Source organism: Perna viridis, chromosome 12 (genome assembly GCF_037379345.1).
Source record: "Perna viridis isolate PV_CMFRI_1.1 ecotype Kerala chromosome 12, ASM3737934v1, whole genome shotgun sequence".
NCBI lineage: Eukaryota > Metazoa > Mollusca > Bivalvia > Mytilida > Mytilidae > Perna > Perna viridis.
This window is the reverse complement of record NC_142456.1, coordinates 9,026,093-9,044,227: the sequence shown is the minus strand read 5'-3', so window position 1 is coordinate 9,044,227 and position 18,135 is coordinate 9,026,093. Positions and strand designations below refer to the sequence as shown.

General features: G+C 33.4%; 2 protein-coding genes across 2 annotated transcripts; both read right to left on the bottom strand.

Annotated features, from left to right (window-relative positions):
• Nucleotides 1–2,486: 2,486 nt before the first annotated feature.
• LOC148601102 (transmembrane emp24 domain-containing protein 5-like) lies at nt 2,487–8,736 on the bottom strand. Its single transcript, XM_088555994.1, has 4 exons — nt 7,459–8,736; nt 5,469–5,586; nt 4,513–4,670; nt 2,487–3,068 (listed from the first exon to the last, which is right to left on the bottom strand). The coding sequence occupies exons 1-4, from the start codon at nt 7,672–7,674 to the stop codon at nt 2,832–2,834; spliced, it is 729 nt and encodes a 242-aa protein (XP_088412120.1). The 5' UTR covers nt 7,675–8,736; the 3' UTR covers nt 2,487–2,831.
• A 4,065-nt stretch (nt 8,737–12,801) lies between these two features.
• Nucleotides 12,802–16,231, bottom strand: LOC148601101 (transmembrane emp24 domain-containing protein 6-like). The gene is made up of 4 exons (XM_088556225.1): nt 15,977–16,231; nt 15,182–15,305; nt 13,887–14,032; nt 12,802–13,188 (listed from the first exon to the last, which is right to left on the bottom strand). Exons 1-4 carry the CDS (start codon nt 16,184–16,186, stop codon nt 12,955–12,957), a joined length of 714 nt encoding a protein of 237 aa, XP_088412351.1. The 5' UTR covers nt 16,187–16,231; the 3' UTR covers nt 12,802–12,954.
• Between the last annotated feature and the right edge of the window lie 1,904 nt (nt 16,232–18,135).

Genomic DNA, 18,135 nt, shown 5'->3' with positions numbered 1-18,135 from the left:
TGTTTCGTGAAAATAGTAACTGAACATTCGTTCAGTTATAATAACATGGCATTACTTAAATATTCTTGTGTGTGAGTCAAAAAACAAAATAACAAAGAAAGACAGCGACTGACCATCATCTACCCTAAAATATAACGTCTTACCTTGAGTAGAACAGGTCTTTATGATTGATATAGAAAACACTACCCATACACTAAGCTTCATTTTTCTAGATACAAACTCAGAATGAAAAGTGATTTAAAAATGACGATAAAAGCTAATGTCCATCTTTCTCTAATCAAATATCAAATTAACGCTGTGACGATCTTCAATCTGTATCAAGCTGTTTATTGGAATATTTTGAATTTCATGAATAATGTTTGATATAAGATCAGGGACGTCCGGAAATTTAAATGACGCTGTATAAAAACATAAATGGCATTTGCATTAAAAATGTTGACATTGGCATCGGGTGAAAGACCGACTGATCTGATACGCAAAATAATCGATGGTGTTTTGTTGGTTTTAATTCTGCTAGATGGGAGAATTTCCTGTTAAAACAGAGTTATCTGACTAAAAAGACCTTCACAATAAATTTAGTTCTAAAGGCTTCAATTTCAGATTTCAATTGAAGCGATGTTGTGTTTTCACTATATAAATGTAACTACGAAATATATTGTTTTAAAAACAAAAGCCAGTAAAATTGATTAAACCAAAGGATAGAGTAACTTACAGTGTTAACAAAGGCGTCCATAATAATGTTTATTCTTAAAGTAGACGTGGCACAAAATTTTCACTTCAACTTTTTGTTTGAATGCCTTGTCATACCAAAATATATAATCAAAAAGTTTTGAATTTAAGTAATACTCCAGCTAAGAATCATGCCAAATCCGTAATATGTGATACACCCCAAAAAAAGGCTACACATTTTTATTTTTGTTATTAAGTTGCTCTATAGTTCTATATGATGAAATGCATAATCATTCATTACAATCGGTCTGCTCTTAGGAGAAAAAATGACATTGAAAATCCAATTGTTTCTACTGTAATAAGTGTAATTTACAGAGTTATCTCCCTTGTTTTTTAATTTTATATAACATTCTATTTAGTTTATATCTCTTATGAACAGGAGTTGAATGAAAAAACGAATATTAATTTCTGTTTACTAACAAAAAAAAATAAAAAATAAAAGTACGTTGGCATAACGGTTCAAATATCTTTGAAGACTTATAATTTGCACTCGATCACGTGATCACATTGCTTTAATACGTCATTGGTTTTCAATACTCAGACAAAATGGATGAAATGCAAAAATCGTTGTTATTGTGTGTTTTTTACTATGTGGAACGAATATTTGCAAAACCCCGGTTGATAAGTTTCACAATCACTCGCATCAATTTGAACCCTATGAAAATAAAAAAAAAAAGATCGATCTGTAGTTTTCTGAAGACTTAGAGTGTTTCTTCTGTTCTGAGACTAATTATCATATAGATTTTAATTTTTGATAATATTCAATTCGAACATTGTTATCGCCGGTTTATTATGCGCTTTTTGAATACAGCTAAGCTTTCGCACTAAATGATCTTAATGAATGTTTTTTTTTCTAATTCGCTGTTCATAAAGCGTACTTTGCCCGTAATTTTGTATTTCGCATAAAAAGGTCAAACATTAAAAACAATCCTTCAAATTCAATCATTTTTTTAAAAACAATTCCAGTCAAAATTCAGATTTATTCCTTCACTGCAAAGTCTTATTTAGTTTAGAATTATTTTAATTGCGGACTGCTGACAAGTAAGTCCATGGAAAATAGCTTATATTGGCAAAAGAGATATGATCAATCAAAAGTCAATTTAAATCAATTTAAATTATTACCTTACCGATTTGTGTCATGTACGTTTGTACTCTGTGCAGTCTTTTCGATTTTACATAGTCTTATTACAAATTTCAGAGAAGCATATTCGTGTGCAATAGCAATTTCAAGAGCAGTGCATGATTCTTCGCTGATGTGTTTAATTGTTGAGTAGTATTCAATGCATCCTAATCTAAGACTTATGCATTTTATAGTGCTGATCAATAAAAGAAAAATTAAATCAATTGACGATAATGTGATCTGCATTGCAAACTTTTCCAATCATTTCTATTTCTTATTAGACCCTTTTGTGGTAAGTTGGTGGGCATGCTCAATGTACACTTCCGCGAGGTAGGGCTTAGGTAGAACAAAAGAATTTTCCTCGGGGAAGTGTATATTGAGCATGCTCTACGCATGTTCATTGACTATCTTACAGATAGTACACAAGGGTCTATTCTAACAATATTTTCATACGCGGCATCTTGGCGCTATAATTTTAGTGTTTCGAGGCCCGTTGAACACATTTCAGCAAAACAAAATTTCGTACAAAAGTTAGGTCTAGCATTTCTAAATGAATCTGACATTTACATATGTACATGGTATCTCAAGAGGGGTCATGAATGATCTAGGCAGTGGCACATGCAAATTTTTATTCATGTACTAGTGGTCACAAACTCATGTATGTTTGTAATTAAAAATAGTGGATTTATAAAAAGACAACATAGCAAGCACTCGAATTTCTTTGACAAATGGTGACAACCAATTGATCTCTTTATTATTACTATTTATTTTTGGAACTTGGAAGATGTACTCCGAGTCATCCACTTTTGAAACGAAACAATCATTGTTGCCACACTGACACCATGATTTCAAATGTACTCCACATAAGTAAACACACCAATACAAAAAAAACTAGTGGAATGAAATTGAGTCTGTGCGACCAAAATCACAGGATCCTTGTTTCTAAATACTATGAGGTTTCTAAATGAACAGTTTCTTAATACTATGAGGATTGATGCTTGGAATTTTGAGGTATATTTGGAATCCTAAAAAGACGTCTGACAAAATATACTTGAAAACATGAAGTTATCAAGATGATGACTATCTGAAGACATGACCACCAGACAATATATTTGTTGATTCCGGTAATTAGGTACCAGTCTTTTATAACAGTCATTCTGGATTGAACCTGGTGTCCATTTACACCCTCTATAGAATGTTGCACTGCTGATATCGATGTCTGAAAAACGTCAGAAACTATTCTAATTCAATAATTTACACCTCTGAATTAAATCAAACCTTTCATTTTGGGACCAGCAAAAGTAACGAACTTTGCAGTATTGTTTGATAAGTAATTTGTATTTAAATGCAATTCGAACTTGAAATAGAATAAGACCAACTGCAAATTATACAGTCCAAAAGGGTTTAGTTAAGACAGGTTTCTTTGTATTTCAGATAAGCGTTTAGCGCGACATAATTCCACGTACTCGAACGGTCCATATTTTTTTAAACAAAACATTTCGGAGTTTAGTTGACGTATTCGTTCTTGTTTTCAGAACTATTTAAGGAAATCTTAGTTTACCTCTTTTGTTATAATGTTATTTATTTTCGATATCGGATATTGATAATGCATCGGTAGTACAAACCTTACAATACACGACCTACATGTATGTGAAATATGTTTTTTTTCTAAATAAAACCGTAAATCTAGATCTGGTTTTGGACATGGTCAAATAGCATAAAAACATATGATGCTAACTAAAAACTCTAAATTGGCAGAATTATGTTTAGTTCCATTCACATTTTTCGTGATAAACAACCCAAATTTGTGTAAATCAAATATTGAAGCCTATGATGCCTTAAATCAAGCAAATTGTGGTTAAAATATCATTTTTTTATCATAATATCATATCATGCCAAAGTCAGCTGGATGTACAAATGCAAAGAAGAAATAACTCGATCAAAGTGATAAAACAAAAAGATAGATTGATTTGCTGGTTGTTTGATTGATTGATGGAATGGCTGGTTTGTACGTTTATTAATTGATTGATGGAATGGCTGGTTGGTATGTTTATTGATAGATTGATCAGATGGTTGTTTGACACATTTATTGAATGATTGATTGATGGAACAGCTGGTTGATACGTTAATTAATTAATTGGTGAAAGGTTGGTAGGTAAATTGATTGATTGTCGAGATGGTTGGTTGGCAAGTTTATTGATTGATGATAAGATAATTGGTAGGTACGTTTATTGATTGATTTATTAAATGGTTAGTTGGTCAATTTATTGATTGATTGATAAGATAGTTGTTTGGTAAGATTAATGGTTGATTGATTAGATGGTTTGTTGAGTTATTGATTGATTGATAACATGGTTAGTTGGTACTTCATTGATTGATTGATAATATAGTTGTTTGGTAGGTGAATTGACTGATTAGATGGTTGATTGGTAAGTTTATTGATTGATTGATAAGATAGTTGGTTGGTTATATTATTGATTGATTGATAAGATAATTGGTTGATTATATTATTGATTGATAACATGGTTGGTAGGTACTTTACTTATTAATTTATAAGGTGGTAGGTTGGTAAAGTTATTGATTGATTGACTGAATGATTGTTGTTGAATGTCCTGTTTCAGAAATTTCTTGACAAAAAAGGTATGTTAGAAACAATTACTTACAGAAAAGTTGGATACTGTTAAGTGTAAACCTTCTATTTCGTTAAGATACTGTTCCCAATTCTCTGGTACGTACGTTGATAGATAGAAGAAAACTAGTTTGGTACCATAGAAATATCTAGAAATGCTGGCTGTGTTGTCCACACAAAGCATATAGGTTCCTGGAAGAAAAAAAATAGCACGTGAAATTTGTATGATTAAGGTATACTTTTAAGTAGCAGTAAGAATCATGCATGATAAAAAATAAGAAATTAAGAAAAAATAATTGAAAATCTCAAATCTTAATTTTTTATGGAACAGACGAGGATTTTTAATTCAAAGATATCTATATATATATTTCAGGTGAAAATTGCAACACACTCAGGGGGCAAAACATGAGATATCTCTTAAAAAACAAAATTTTAGTGTATTCAAGGTTCCCTGCTGTCAGAATACAAAAATTTGATATATTTTAATACTCAGACGCATTGTTAACAGCACAACAAAATTAAAGATATGTGATATTTCGACCCATAAGTAGAAAAGCTACAATTAATGTATTTTATGTATTTCTACTTAAAATTTAAAAATCCAATTTTTAAAACAAGTGTCCCGAGTTAAAGTTTGTTTGAATTTTTTTGTAAATTCATTATCAAATGCGATAGTGTAAAATCAACGAGTTTTTAGGGGATAACTTTAAACAAAACTGGACATATTGCAAATAACACTGTATCCAGAGCTTGATTCCTTTATCATAAACATCTCTAATTCGAAATGTGTATTATTCATACTTGTAACATTTGGGCTATTTCCACGATTCCGGGTTGAGGCTTTATGAGAAGACGTCACATGCCTGTAAGGGGTTATTCTATACGAACAACGTCAGTTTTAAACTCAATTACTATTACAAAATCCTGAAGATAAGTAGAAAAAAGAAAAAATGTGCTTGCAGACAAAGAAATAGCGGCAATATGTATTACCTTCTATGTCAGCAACACGCTCAACTCGACCATCCACCTCATCCTTATGTAATATTAGGACATTTAATTGTGGGTCTTTAAACATGAAGTCAATGAGTCTATCACCTCCTCGTAAAACCTGTGTAAGGCAAAGAAGCATTAGGTATTGATGGAACTTTTAAAGAACAATAAAACGAGAATATGTATGATGTATATTTCGAAGAGACAACAACCCAACCGGGATGAAAATGTCAGCCCAAGGCCACCCATATGTCCTCAATTAACGACGATGAAATCCTTATACAGTATGTACCATAGGGCAGGTAGACTGCAGCTGGCCCCAAAACTTCATTATACACAGGTGCAGCGAAGGTTTTGCCTCTATATACTCAAGTAAAATAAAAAAAAATAAACTAAATGTGAAAACGAATTAGGACATACAGTGGAAATAAAATGCCAGGAATGATTACAGGTGTTCTGAGTATCTTTGTCACATGCAATTTTCTTATGTTTCTTGTGTACATGTAAGTAAAGTTTCGATAAGTTATACTACTATGTATAAAGAGAAACTTGCTTAAACCTAACACTGGATAATTCGAAAACCCGTCTTAAGGTAAACCAGACCTACTTTTTCTAGTAGATAAATTTTATCTTATCAATCAATCAATAAACTTACCAACCAACCATCTAATCAGTCAATTAACTTACCAAACAACTATGTTATCAATCAATCAATAAAGTACCTACCAACCATGCTATCAATCAATCAATGAATTAATCAACCAACCATCTTATCAATCAATCAATAATCTTACCAACCAACCATGTCATCATCCAATCAATACTCTTACCAGCCAACCATTAAGTCAATCAATCAATAAACGTACCTACCAATTATCTTATCGTCAATCAATTACCTTACTAACCAACCATTTAATCAATCAGTCAATAAACGTACCTACCAATTATCTTATCATCAATCAATTAACTTGCCAACCAACCATCATATCAATCAATCAATGAACTAATCAACTAACCATGTTATCAATTAATCAATAAACGTACCTACCCTCCAACTAATCAATCAATTAATGAAATTACCAACCAACCATTACATCAATCAATCTATAAACTTGCCAACCAACCATCTTATCAATTAATCAATAAACTTACCAACTTACCATTAATCAATCAATCAATAAACGTACCTACCAATTATCTTATCGTCAATCAATAAACTTGCCAACCAACCATGTTATCAATCAATCAATTAACGAACCTACCCTCCATCTACTCTTTTTGAACACACTGTTTTTACATCATTTTAAACATTATCAGTTGAAAAGATAGTGTCTGTATGATTTTGTAAGATTACAAAAAGAATGCTCGGTGTAATAGTATGATATTTCTTTATCGGGCACTTTTTAGTCCCAAGATATCAATCTAAATTTATTTTTGAGCCCAAATTAACGAATACGTTTTTCATAACTGAACCTATTTCAAAGTCAAAAATGGGTTCAATTTAGGGCAGGTTATTGTAATAACAAAAAAAATGAATGTGTATTTTCTGTCCTATGATCAATGTGCTCCGTATACTGTTACATAAAAAAATATCTATTTGAAAAGGACTTTTTTCTCCTTTTCCCGGTGCTTGGACTTTCAATTGTTCTATTTCCGGTTTGTCTGGTACCCTATTTGTAAGGAAACCATGTAGTCTAGATGTTCATTACAGGTAACTTTAGGCAATAGTAAAAAGGAATGGTAAAAAAAAGAGATAAAATAAGTCTGTTAAATTCGGAAAAAACAAAGTTGGAAACCACCACAAACGGTTCTGACTGGGTACAGGCTTGATTAAATAAAGACAGAAAACAAAACCCTCGACTTCTTGTCTTTTATCAACTTCATGCAAATAATGTATCTATGTCTTTAAACTTAAAAAGTTGGGTTAATAAAACAGTATTGACAAAACAGCGTGGGAAATACGGACATACACATTTACATATATATATACCTCATATGAGATGAAAATCCGAGCGTCCTTTCTGATCTTTTGGTGGAAACACATATCATGTCCTGCCTGAACTTCAAACTTCATTTCATATGTAACACCAGGCAGTCCATCAAAATCAAATTCCTCATTTGTTTTGACATGCGCAAGTGAAAAGATCAATCCGATCGTATAAATGGAGAGTATTGGTTTAGTCTTGAAGTTCATCACTCTTTTCATTAATACAATGAAATTTTTCCCAGATCAATTTACGAATTTATAGATAATATTCAGTTGTAGAGCATGTGTATGATTTCGCATGTACATGTAGTTAGTTACACACAAGATAATAACATAACATAAGTATGGAATTCAATGGTAGTCCTCATAAGAACCAAGGTGTATATATATTATGTACGGATACCGGTGCCAGATGTTAACTTTTGTTGGAAAATTGTGCTGATTTTGTGCTAAATTTTGGCAAATTCATGATAGCAAAGTCCACCCCTTTTTTTAAAATATATTGCTGCATACATATATGCCCGTAAGATTTTGTTTTTCTATTGCACTTTATGAAACATTAGTACTTCTATGTAGTAGCGCACCACCATAGTATTTACTCCAGGTTTTTCAAGCATGTCTTTTTTTTTTGTAAAACGAATGACAAAAAAGATAATTGTATACTTGTCACTTGATTTGACCGATTACTTGATGGAATAATGCAGGGCAGGGGGTAAGATAAACAAAAAACTTTAAAAGGGGGCATAGTCACAAGGTAAGTTATGTCAAATGGCAAATGTCTATGTATTTTGTCACAGAAATTACGCCTTGAGATGTTATTTGGGGCAAGGTAAATATTACGACAGAAGAGTCCAATTAGTTGTATCCCTCTCAAGTTTGAGCTTCCAAATTACATATCTGATTACTTAAATAATTGCTGAAAAATTTGATTTCTGGCGGATCCTTAATTGGTCCGGGATTGGAGCCCACCCTTATATTCAGTGGTGGATCCAGAGTTTTAGATAAGGGGTGGGGGTAAAAAGAATTCTTGACAGCATAACCGGTGGTGGTCACGAAGGGAGTGTTTTTCATGATTTAACACACACAGTTTATCAACATTTTTTTCTAAGGAGGCCCGATCTCCCCTGGATCCGCCACTGATATTGGAAAGTTTTGTTAATTACATGCAAATCGTAGGACAATAAGCAAACATAGCTCTAGTCACTCCTTTTTATGGAACCTTTCTTGACCTTTTCGTCAACTCTCGATCCACCCTTGAAAACATATAACCCAGACCTTGACCTTGATTTCAAAACTTGAAAGTCTACTTTGCAAATACTTTAATTTCACTTGGTTGAAGAATATTTCCGTATCCTCTTGTGATGCGTAATTGGACAAATCTGCCATATAACCTGCATCTCATTACTACTTGCTGATTATCGTATCCTGGTCCCCGGAAGCGCCCACAGTACTGCATGGCATGTAGCTGTCGACCAACCGACACTTCAAGATGATGGAGCCGTTGTCCTTCAAAACATGAAAATAGTATGTATAGCTCATCGCTGTTTCAGACACATGTACAACCTTCAATTTGCTTATAAATGTATACACATTTCATTTCTTAAACATTCATTATCGATAGTAAAAGGCATAATTAACTGACTTTGAAGGTATGCACATTGAATATTTATTATGTCTTGAAAGCGACGCTCAATGGCTTTATGGCCAAGTTCAGCTGTCTTTTAATTTGTGTAAAATAAATAAATAGGCAAATCACAGTAACAAATAGCCAATCCATACTCGCGAGTTTTCCCTCTGGGTGACGATTGACTAAAGTTGGTTTGCAAGATCCACGGATTTTAAGCTTAGTTGAATCTGATAAAAGGGATTGTACATGTATTATCTACCTCGAAACATTTTTGTTGTTGTAATTTTTGACATGTCGCAGTTCTGTGATTCTCATTGTTTATTAAAATATACTTTACCATAGACGTTCCTGTTAAAAATATCAATTCTTCGTATGTCATAAGATTTTCCCAAGTCAATCCAAAGATATGGCCGTGACTCACGATTGGTATGGCAAAAAGTTCTTAAAAACCCATCGACACATGAATCACCAATAAATGGTCCACTGGTAGAACTCATAACAACTTTCTTGTTGTAAGCTAAATTATAGTTTTGAGCATCTCCGAATGTCTGTGCGTCTAGTTTCACTACATCAAAAGAAAGAAAAATTTTTTGACAAACGCCTACATATTTAAAACTGTTTGTTTGTTGTTTGTTGGGGTTTAATGTCCGAGCAGCAATATTTCAGCTATATTCAGACAATGAACATGAAATGGATGATAAAATGAACATGAAATGAAGGGAAAAAAAAAGGATTGGTCACAAGGATAATAGGGTCGACAAATTTTGTTTGCCACTAGAAAAAGGGGGGATGGGTAAGGTCGGGCAATTTAGCCTCCTGTGGCGGAGCGCAAAGATTCCTACCCCTATCGAATACCACAGCAGGGCATCTTTCCAAACACGGTGCACCACTATGGTTTGCGGTTAGGTTTTCCGTAATATAGCCTGACAACCCCAGCATGTAACACGCCAGGGGTACCCCATTCCACCACCTGGGGCACACATCCCAGTTGCTCTGTGGGCAGAACGCCTAGCCCCCGGCTAGGTTTCTGAGCACTATTTAGTCGCCTTTTACGACAAGCTTAGCGCTGCTGCAGGCCTATTCTTTTAACACCCGGACCTGCACGGGGTCATATTTAAAACTAATATGATTCAGAAACACGCAGAACATTAAAGCTGGTCCTGATCTTTATAAGAACTATTTATTACTAATTTTTATATAGCATAGTATACAATACACAAATACTGTACGAATCTTTGAACTATTATTCTAAAAACCCCGCATTGGACCGGCTGTCTACAGGGGCGGATTCAGGCGGGGCGTGGCGGGCGTGCGGCCCCCCCCCTAAAATTTGCAAAGCATGGGTTGTCAGGGGTAGATTTAGGCGGTTGAAACTTTAATTTCTCGCTAATTTTACCACAAAAGTTATTTACATTGCACCCACTCTAGAAGAATATTTCAAAAAATTAACCTCAAATTTTTTCCTCTCGCTCTGCTCGGCAAATTTTAATTGTGCCCCCTCCTAACCTTAAATCCTGGATCCGCCCCCTGGTCTATAGCTTCAAGTCAAATAAGGGGTTCTGTACAATATACATGAGAGCAACATTCTTCGTGTTAAATGCTAAATTGGATATATTAATCTTTTTAGCTTTTTTCTTAAAGGTAAGCGCATATACTTAACGCTAAATATTAAACTCGTGGTTTTCCATTGTACATTACAGAAGTGAAGGCGAAAACCACGTAGTATTGATAAATGATTTTTTTTTCATAATAAACCACATATATGTCCAAGGTCATAATGGCCCTAGGAAGACTTTAATGGTAAGAGACAACTCGGATGACTATTGCAGTATTCCAGGGGTTATCATTGCTGATCGGTGACATTCATGTATAACTGGTTATTAATGAGAAAAATCATATTTCTAACCAGTGCAGTGTTTATTAATAAGCCAATTTGTGATATGGATTTTTTTAAAACAATACATTTTTTAAATGTTTATTTCAAAATTAAAATAGCAATATTAATTTCAAGGCTATTTCGGCTTAATGTTAACTAGAAATTAAATAGAAAACCTGAATTTTTAAAGCGTATTATTGGACCGGTCAACTCTTTAATGGACTGGCACGAAAAACAATACCGAGTATGCTGGTATGCTGTTATGCAGTCAAATGTATCCACAATGTAATCCATGTAGTACATATAAAATGTATAATCAAAGCTGAACGAAGTATTCGCCCGTGTTACTTTTAGAGGAAATTTTCTATCAAACCACACCTGTGTTTTAGCCTTTATTTTTAGAAATATACAGAAAACAATTTCGCCTTATAGATTTACTGCGCATATCATTTCATAGAACAATGAAAAATGTTTTTCTCTGCACAAAACTGAACCAACAGATGAGTATTAAAGTATCAAGCTTGCAATACTTACCAAATAAGCCAAAGCACAAATAAAACCAGTAAATTAAACATCATTAAAAAAATGCGTCTACATTTTAGAAATATATTCGTCCAATTGTAGCACATGGTTCATATTTGCATGTAGATTCAATATCACTGAAAGTGTTGGATGACAGTGACAAGTAATGTGGCTCAATAAATAACGAAATGAATGATTTTTTTTTTTTTTTATTTTTTTTATTTTTTTTATTTCGTTTTATGAATTATACAGGAGTAAGACTTTGTATTGGTACATGGTACGGTAACGCAGGTGGCAAGGTGGTGGTCAGTATGCAAGCCGTGTTAAAATCGTGCTTTTTATTCAAACTTTGAATGTTAATTTTTGATTCTAAACAGTTTCTGTTCCAAAAGTATAAAATTTAGTCAATTTAGTACTTCCAGAACTATAATTGTACAATAACCCATAAACCACGGTGTATAAACAATTGATCATCTTTGTCCAACGAAGCCATACTCCTTATTGAAGCAGAATAGGAACATGTTCAGAAGTTAAAGTTCTAAGAATTAAAGCAGTCTCTCAGGCAAATTCCAAATCAGTTCCAGTTCCGTACTGAAATGGCAAATTTAGTACCAACATGAATAAACCAAATGCTTCGGAGTTGTCTCGGTGATTCTTATTTCAGTAACATTATATTTATACCCAATAACAGCGTTCCTGCCTAGTATACTTTTGTTTCGCCTCTACAAATCGACTACAAAACTGCGTGGATAATAATAAACGCACTTGTTAGATTGTAGCACTTATGTGTATTTGTATTGAATTTCGCAACAAACTTGAGTAACGCAAAGCTATAATGATTGATGAAATATTTTTCCAACCACAAGGCCTTAATTTATCTTCGTAAGTACCCTTGAAACCGTATGAGATATACTGTGAGAAAAATTTACAGATAATGTGTAAAGTTTAGTGCCGTTGTTTAATCAGTGATCATCTGAATAGCTACATGTATTATCACTGCTTCTTGTCTTTATTCAAAAGACAGTAAGGGCCAAGATTACATTGTGCAAATGTAAGTAACCTCCGTATGGTTTTGGGTCATGTAATAGCCCAACTAAATTGATATTGCTCAACTTTTGTAAATGACTTCTGTGGTTTAATTGTTCTCTTAATGAAAAAAAATCCTTGAAACACAAAATTACCTGATATGTTCAAAACAGATATCAAGTACAGGTAATACATGAAAGAAATTGATCAATATGGACCTGATTTTCCGTGTGAATATCTAGTAAGATAATCAATCTATAGCACCAAAACAAAGGCGTATTTACAGCAGGCAATGAACCTTTTTAATGTAGTTTATTGCAGCATAAAAAGCATATAATTGCATCATAAAAATGCATTCATTTCTGTCTCTGTTCTATTCATCCGTTTCTCAGGAATCTACACGGTGATTGTTTTTTATAGATTTCCTACCAAGTATGACGAATATGCATCATGCTCTTGGTTTAAAGCTAGTTGAAGCAACAGGTGCTCTAAATAATCGTCTTAAAGAGTAAATTTGTGCCGCCGATGTAAATACAATAATGCAAATCTGAGACATTGACCACCACATGACATATTTGTTATTTCCCGTCACGAGGTACCAGTCTTTGATCACGTGCATTCTTGACTGGGCCTGGTGCTGTTTGACAGCCTCTATTGAATTTTGTACTGAGGTAACTGTACTCTGAAAAGATAAAAAAAAGTGGTTGTAAGTCGATGATATAAAACACGAGAATGTAAGATGTAAACTAAAGAACAAATAAAAAAAAGAAAAAGTAATTGTTTCGGAAGTTTTTAACAACTTTGTTGCGAAATTTAGTTAATATTGTGCAAAACTTGAGAAAAAAATTTAGCAATGATAGCTTGCAACCCCCTTTATGGATTTCTAGACGAGAATTCTGCTTCCCACAAACACAAATATAATACACCCCTTTTATAAGTTCCTGGATCCGCCCCTGTTAAATCATAGTTCCCTGGCATTTACTTCAATATTTTTTATTGTACTTGTAATAGTGAAATCAGTGACGCTGTACTATGAAGTATGTTCTTATTTTCGAGTCTTATGAAATGTTCATTCTCCATTTTGCGAATATAAAAACCCGGTTACACCATATCAAAAGGCATAGATTAATTATTTTGTGCGCTATCTTCTGTCATGCTCAAACCACCCTTTTATTTGGATAGCTAAAATTTATATGAAGAAATGCCCTATTTTAATTTTAGAAGATTTAACTGCCGATCGTAACCTTATGTAAGAAATGTGAATATAGTAAGCGACCATGAAAAGACATTTGTGACTAACCATTATACATGTGCATGCGTGTTACTGTTCTTTCTAATGACTCTGTCTCTCTTTCATTCACAATATCTATGAAAACTTACTGTAAAATTTGTTACAGCTGAACTCATACTTTCTATTTCCTTGAGGTATCTGTCCCAGTCCTCCATCACATATGTCCCCATATAAAAATATACAAGCTTAGATCCGTATCGACTTGCGCCATTGTCTATACATATAGCATAAACACCTGTAGCATATGGAAATCAAAATTAAACATTATCACATAAAATTTTATTTATTTTTTTTTGTTCCTTTGTACTTATAATTTTTGTTATTTTATGTTCTTTGTAGTGTGTGTTTGTTTTCCCTGTCTGGTATTTGTCCCTGGATTGCGTTCTTTCGATTTCCGATACAATCTTGGTTCCCTGGATTGCTTCCTACATAGTCAAAGGAACTTTGTATATTTATTATGGGAACGGTATTGCGGTGAGATTTATGAAAATTAGCGCCTTTAATTTCGAAGTAGCAGGTATCGGAAAATTCAAAGAAAACGGTTCCAAAAGAGCTATTGATGCTCAATTTATCTCCAAAATTTTTGAAATTAGAACAAAAGAAGAGGGTTCGTACATACGAAACCTCTTGGATCCGCCACGACCAGGTTTATGATTTCCAATGATCCATGATCCGAACATCCTTTTGTCAATCTAATAAAATAGTTTTTGTGTGTTTGTGTTTTTGTTAAGGAAATCTGACACAAGTTGCACGGACAGATTATTGTGTCATATAACCGAAGACTGCAGTCATATACATGTATACATGTACTAATAGCAAAGGGATCGGAACGGCAATTCAGAATGCATATGTATGATCATGTACTAGTACATGTATACATGTATCATATTGAATATAGAGTGTTACATGTACAGTCATGTAAGAACGTTGTACCTGTTCTATCAAAAACATATTGAACTATCCATGAAATAAAGAAGTGTTTTTCGCATGTTCAAAGATAGTAAATACATCATTTCATGTACTTAATAAAATAAATCAGAATTAACCCGTGAATTTCACAAGTTTCTAGAAAACTTCTTAGTGGTATTAGACAGGACTGGGGTCTTAAAAAGGCGTGCCGGGCGTGCGCCCCCTCTAGTTAAGTTCTATAAGTATGAAATCTTGATTTACACAAATTCTGTGCGGCCTTTTTTTCTATTTACGCCTCCCGTTATCGGAAATTTTAGATTTGCCCTACATGTCCTATTTTAATCTAACCAATCTGAGACAGATTGTTTTTATATTTTGAAACTACATGTAACCCTGGTTATAAACATAATATTTTAGTACAAATGTACTCGCGGGTAAGACAAGGCCCACCCATTTGTAATGAAAAACTATTTACCTTCTATAGAAATGTCTTTGTCAATCATACCATCCGGCTGACCATACTTTGAGTCTAACATGTCCCTGAATGGGTCCAATACAAAGACATCGATCATCCTGTCAGCACCACCGCCTTTCAAAACCTACAATATATCTCTCAGCTGTACTTTCGTTAAATGTGATTTTATTGATATGGAAGTAATTTCGCTACCATAACCACTTAAAACTTCTTGTACTTTGGGCCAGTAGCATTTGATTAGATATAACGTACCATTTCTACATTTTAAAGAGTTTACACTCCCAAGCCTTGGTGCGCAGTCCTTGAATGAATGTTGGTCCATCGGGTTCAAGTATACACCTCTGATATCGACTAAATAAGTTTATTTTAGTATATACTAAGTAACTGCATTTAAATTAACTTGGTTTCGGTATAACGCAAAATTATCCTACAGACCACAGTCACCGAAGAAGTTCTTTTGTGGACAATAAAATCAAATCCACGTTCGTTTCTAATCTCCAAAAAAGAAATCATTGTATCTTTTACGTCAATGAAACGCATGAATGAAGACGCTACACTAAATCCGTTTATATTGGTTCTTTTCTCCATAAACCCACACTGCTGACATACCTGTCGAAATATTCAGACATATTTCAACCCCAACATCGCTGAGGTTTAACGTCATAAGGGAGATAATACAGGATGAACCTTAGCGTAATGTAGAATATGTGCATATTCCACATATTTTATACTTTGTAAACTTTTTATAAAGACTTACATTTAAAGACGCTATTAATGCAGAAATTTGACACTGACCTGATACGAAATATGCAGCCTGGCACCTTGCTTAACTCTTTGGTAAAAACATTGCTCGTGACCGGCGTGTACTTCAACCTTAAATTCATACGTAACACCGGGTAGACCATCAAAGTCAAAATCATCATTGCGTGTGTCTAAAACCTGCTCTGTTACGAGGAATCCGAGTTGACAAAACAGACAGATAACGTAAATAAAAGTTGAAGCCATTTTGAACACGTTATCATAGTTGGAATATAGTAGAGGTTAACGTGATTAAAATCGATATACATGTATGACATTTGGTGAATTTCTCACCGTAAATTACAGTAATGCACAAATTATCATACAACGATTGACTTTATTATTGATAATAAGTGCTAGATTTTTCGCGGTCTTTACCATATATCGGTTACTTTTTGAAAACTGTATAAATGGAAATGGGAATATATTAACAGACATATGATCCGCACACAGGTATATTCTAGCATTATCAGGCGATGTATGATTTATAGGGCAAGCCCGCAAACCGAGCCCGATATATCTAGTATGAGAAACCATTGGTACATTAAATAAATAATTAATAGAGAAAATCAGAAAACGGCCACAACTTAACATTATGTTACATTACTTGACATTACCATTGTTTTCTTATGTCTAAATATAATTTCAATTAATTTGATTTATGTTGCTTTATAGAATCCAGTAATAAAATAATCATTCTAGCACGCTGGATGTGTTAAAATTATTTCCCCTTTCTAAGCTTGTCTGGTTGTGTTATGCGCATAGATGACTAGTGAATCATGCATACTACATTTTTTTTTGTATCAAAAACTTTTAATTTCGATATTGATATAAATAATTAATTGAAAGTTGATATATTAATTTTGAATTTTCCATTCAAAAAATCTAGTTTTTTGCAAAATACACACATAGTAAATAAAGTAAACTATTTAATAAACAATGCATTGTCTTTCCATTCGACAATGCGAAATCTCCACTCTATACACATGTTTCAAAAACAGAGTTTAAAGCATAATTTAAAGTTAATTGTCCCTAGGATCATTAAAAAATAATCGGAACACAAATTGTGCTATACAGTTTAACAATTAAACACCCTCCTTCTGATTTTCGTAAAGGCATATGGGACGAAACAAGTTCAAAAATACTAAAGTTATAACAAACCGGAAACTGTCTTATGTATTACGTACGACAAGAATTGGAAACTAAAGCTTAACCACACAATCCCTTTTTGAACTAGGTTTTTGAAAATTATGACAAGTGTGAAGGAAAACGACCACATATTTTTGAGAAGGAAAACTTTATTTTCAATTACAATAGGCATTGTGGAATATATACAGTGTATGGGTAACAACAAAATGAGTCTTAAAATACAATTTACAAGACTTTTGACTTGTTATTGAAACAGTTTGAGGTTAACCTTTAATTTTCAATTCAAATTTTATAACAATTCGAATGAAAGAATGGTAGTAGTATATACGCACGTTTGAACTATCATTTGTGGGGTATTATGGGAATAATCCCAAAATGCGCATGCGCATAACGTTACATCCGCCAGCTTCAGACGGGCGGTGAACGAGGAATGGACAGGAACCTTCGGTGATAAATTGTATACTTACTGAATAATCTTAATCCATTTTTTTTTCTTATAATAATTCTAGAGTACTTTTCCCAGGAATTACAGACCCGTGTGAAATCCGCTACAGGTACAAATACTTTATGTACATGTAGTACGTACAAGACATTAATGTTTGAATTATTTCTCAATAATATTAGCTATATAGGTTGGTGAATATAATTTGCCCAAAGATGCAACCGGTATGTTAGGAATTATCTGAGGCGTTACTTAACAATCTTAAAAAGCAATTAACAACAAATAACGATACAACAAAAAATAAGTGTTATATATACCACGCTTGGACGCGTTTTTCAACAAACGGTCGGCATTCCAATGGGAACAAATTGTGCTCCTCTACTTGCTGACCTATTCTTTCTCTCTTATGAGGCTGACTTTATAGCTGATCTGATCCGAAAGAAAAATATTGTTTAGCTAGAGCCTTCAATCTGAATTTCCGCTATACAGATGACGTATTATCTTTTAACAATTCTAATTTCGGGGATTTGATACATCGCATCTACCCCAAAGAACTTAAGATAAA

What these genes read in the sequence shown, in the direction of transcription:
- LOC148601102 (XM_088555994.1), bottom strand. Translation starts at nt 7,674, where the DNA reads ATGAAAAGAGTGATGAACTTCAAGACTAAACCAATACTCTCCATTTAT. An exon ending in GGATTTTCATCTCATATGAG is followed by an intron (nt 5,587 to 7,458) that starts GTATATATATAT and finishes TGCCTTACACAG; the next exon opens with GTTTTACGAGGAGGTGATAG. An exon ending in GCGTGTTGCTGACATAGAAG is followed by an intron (nt 4,671 to 5,468) that starts GTAATACATATT and finishes TTTTTCTTCCAG; the next exon opens with GAACCTATATGCTTTGTGTG.
- LOC148601101 (XM_088556225.1), bottom strand. Translation starts at nt 16,186, where the DNA reads ATGGCTTCAACTTTTATTTACGTTATCTGTCTGTTTTGTCAACTCGGA. An exon ending in CAAAGACATTTCTATAGAAG is followed by an intron (nt 14,033 to 15,181) that starts GTAAATAGTTTT and finishes CATATGCTACAG; the next exon opens with GTGTTTATGCTATATGTATA. An exon ending in CAGCTGTAACAAATTTTACA is followed by an intron (nt 13,189 to 13,886) that starts GTAAGTTTTCAT and finishes TTATCTTTTCAG; the next exon opens with AGTACAGTTACCTCAGTACA.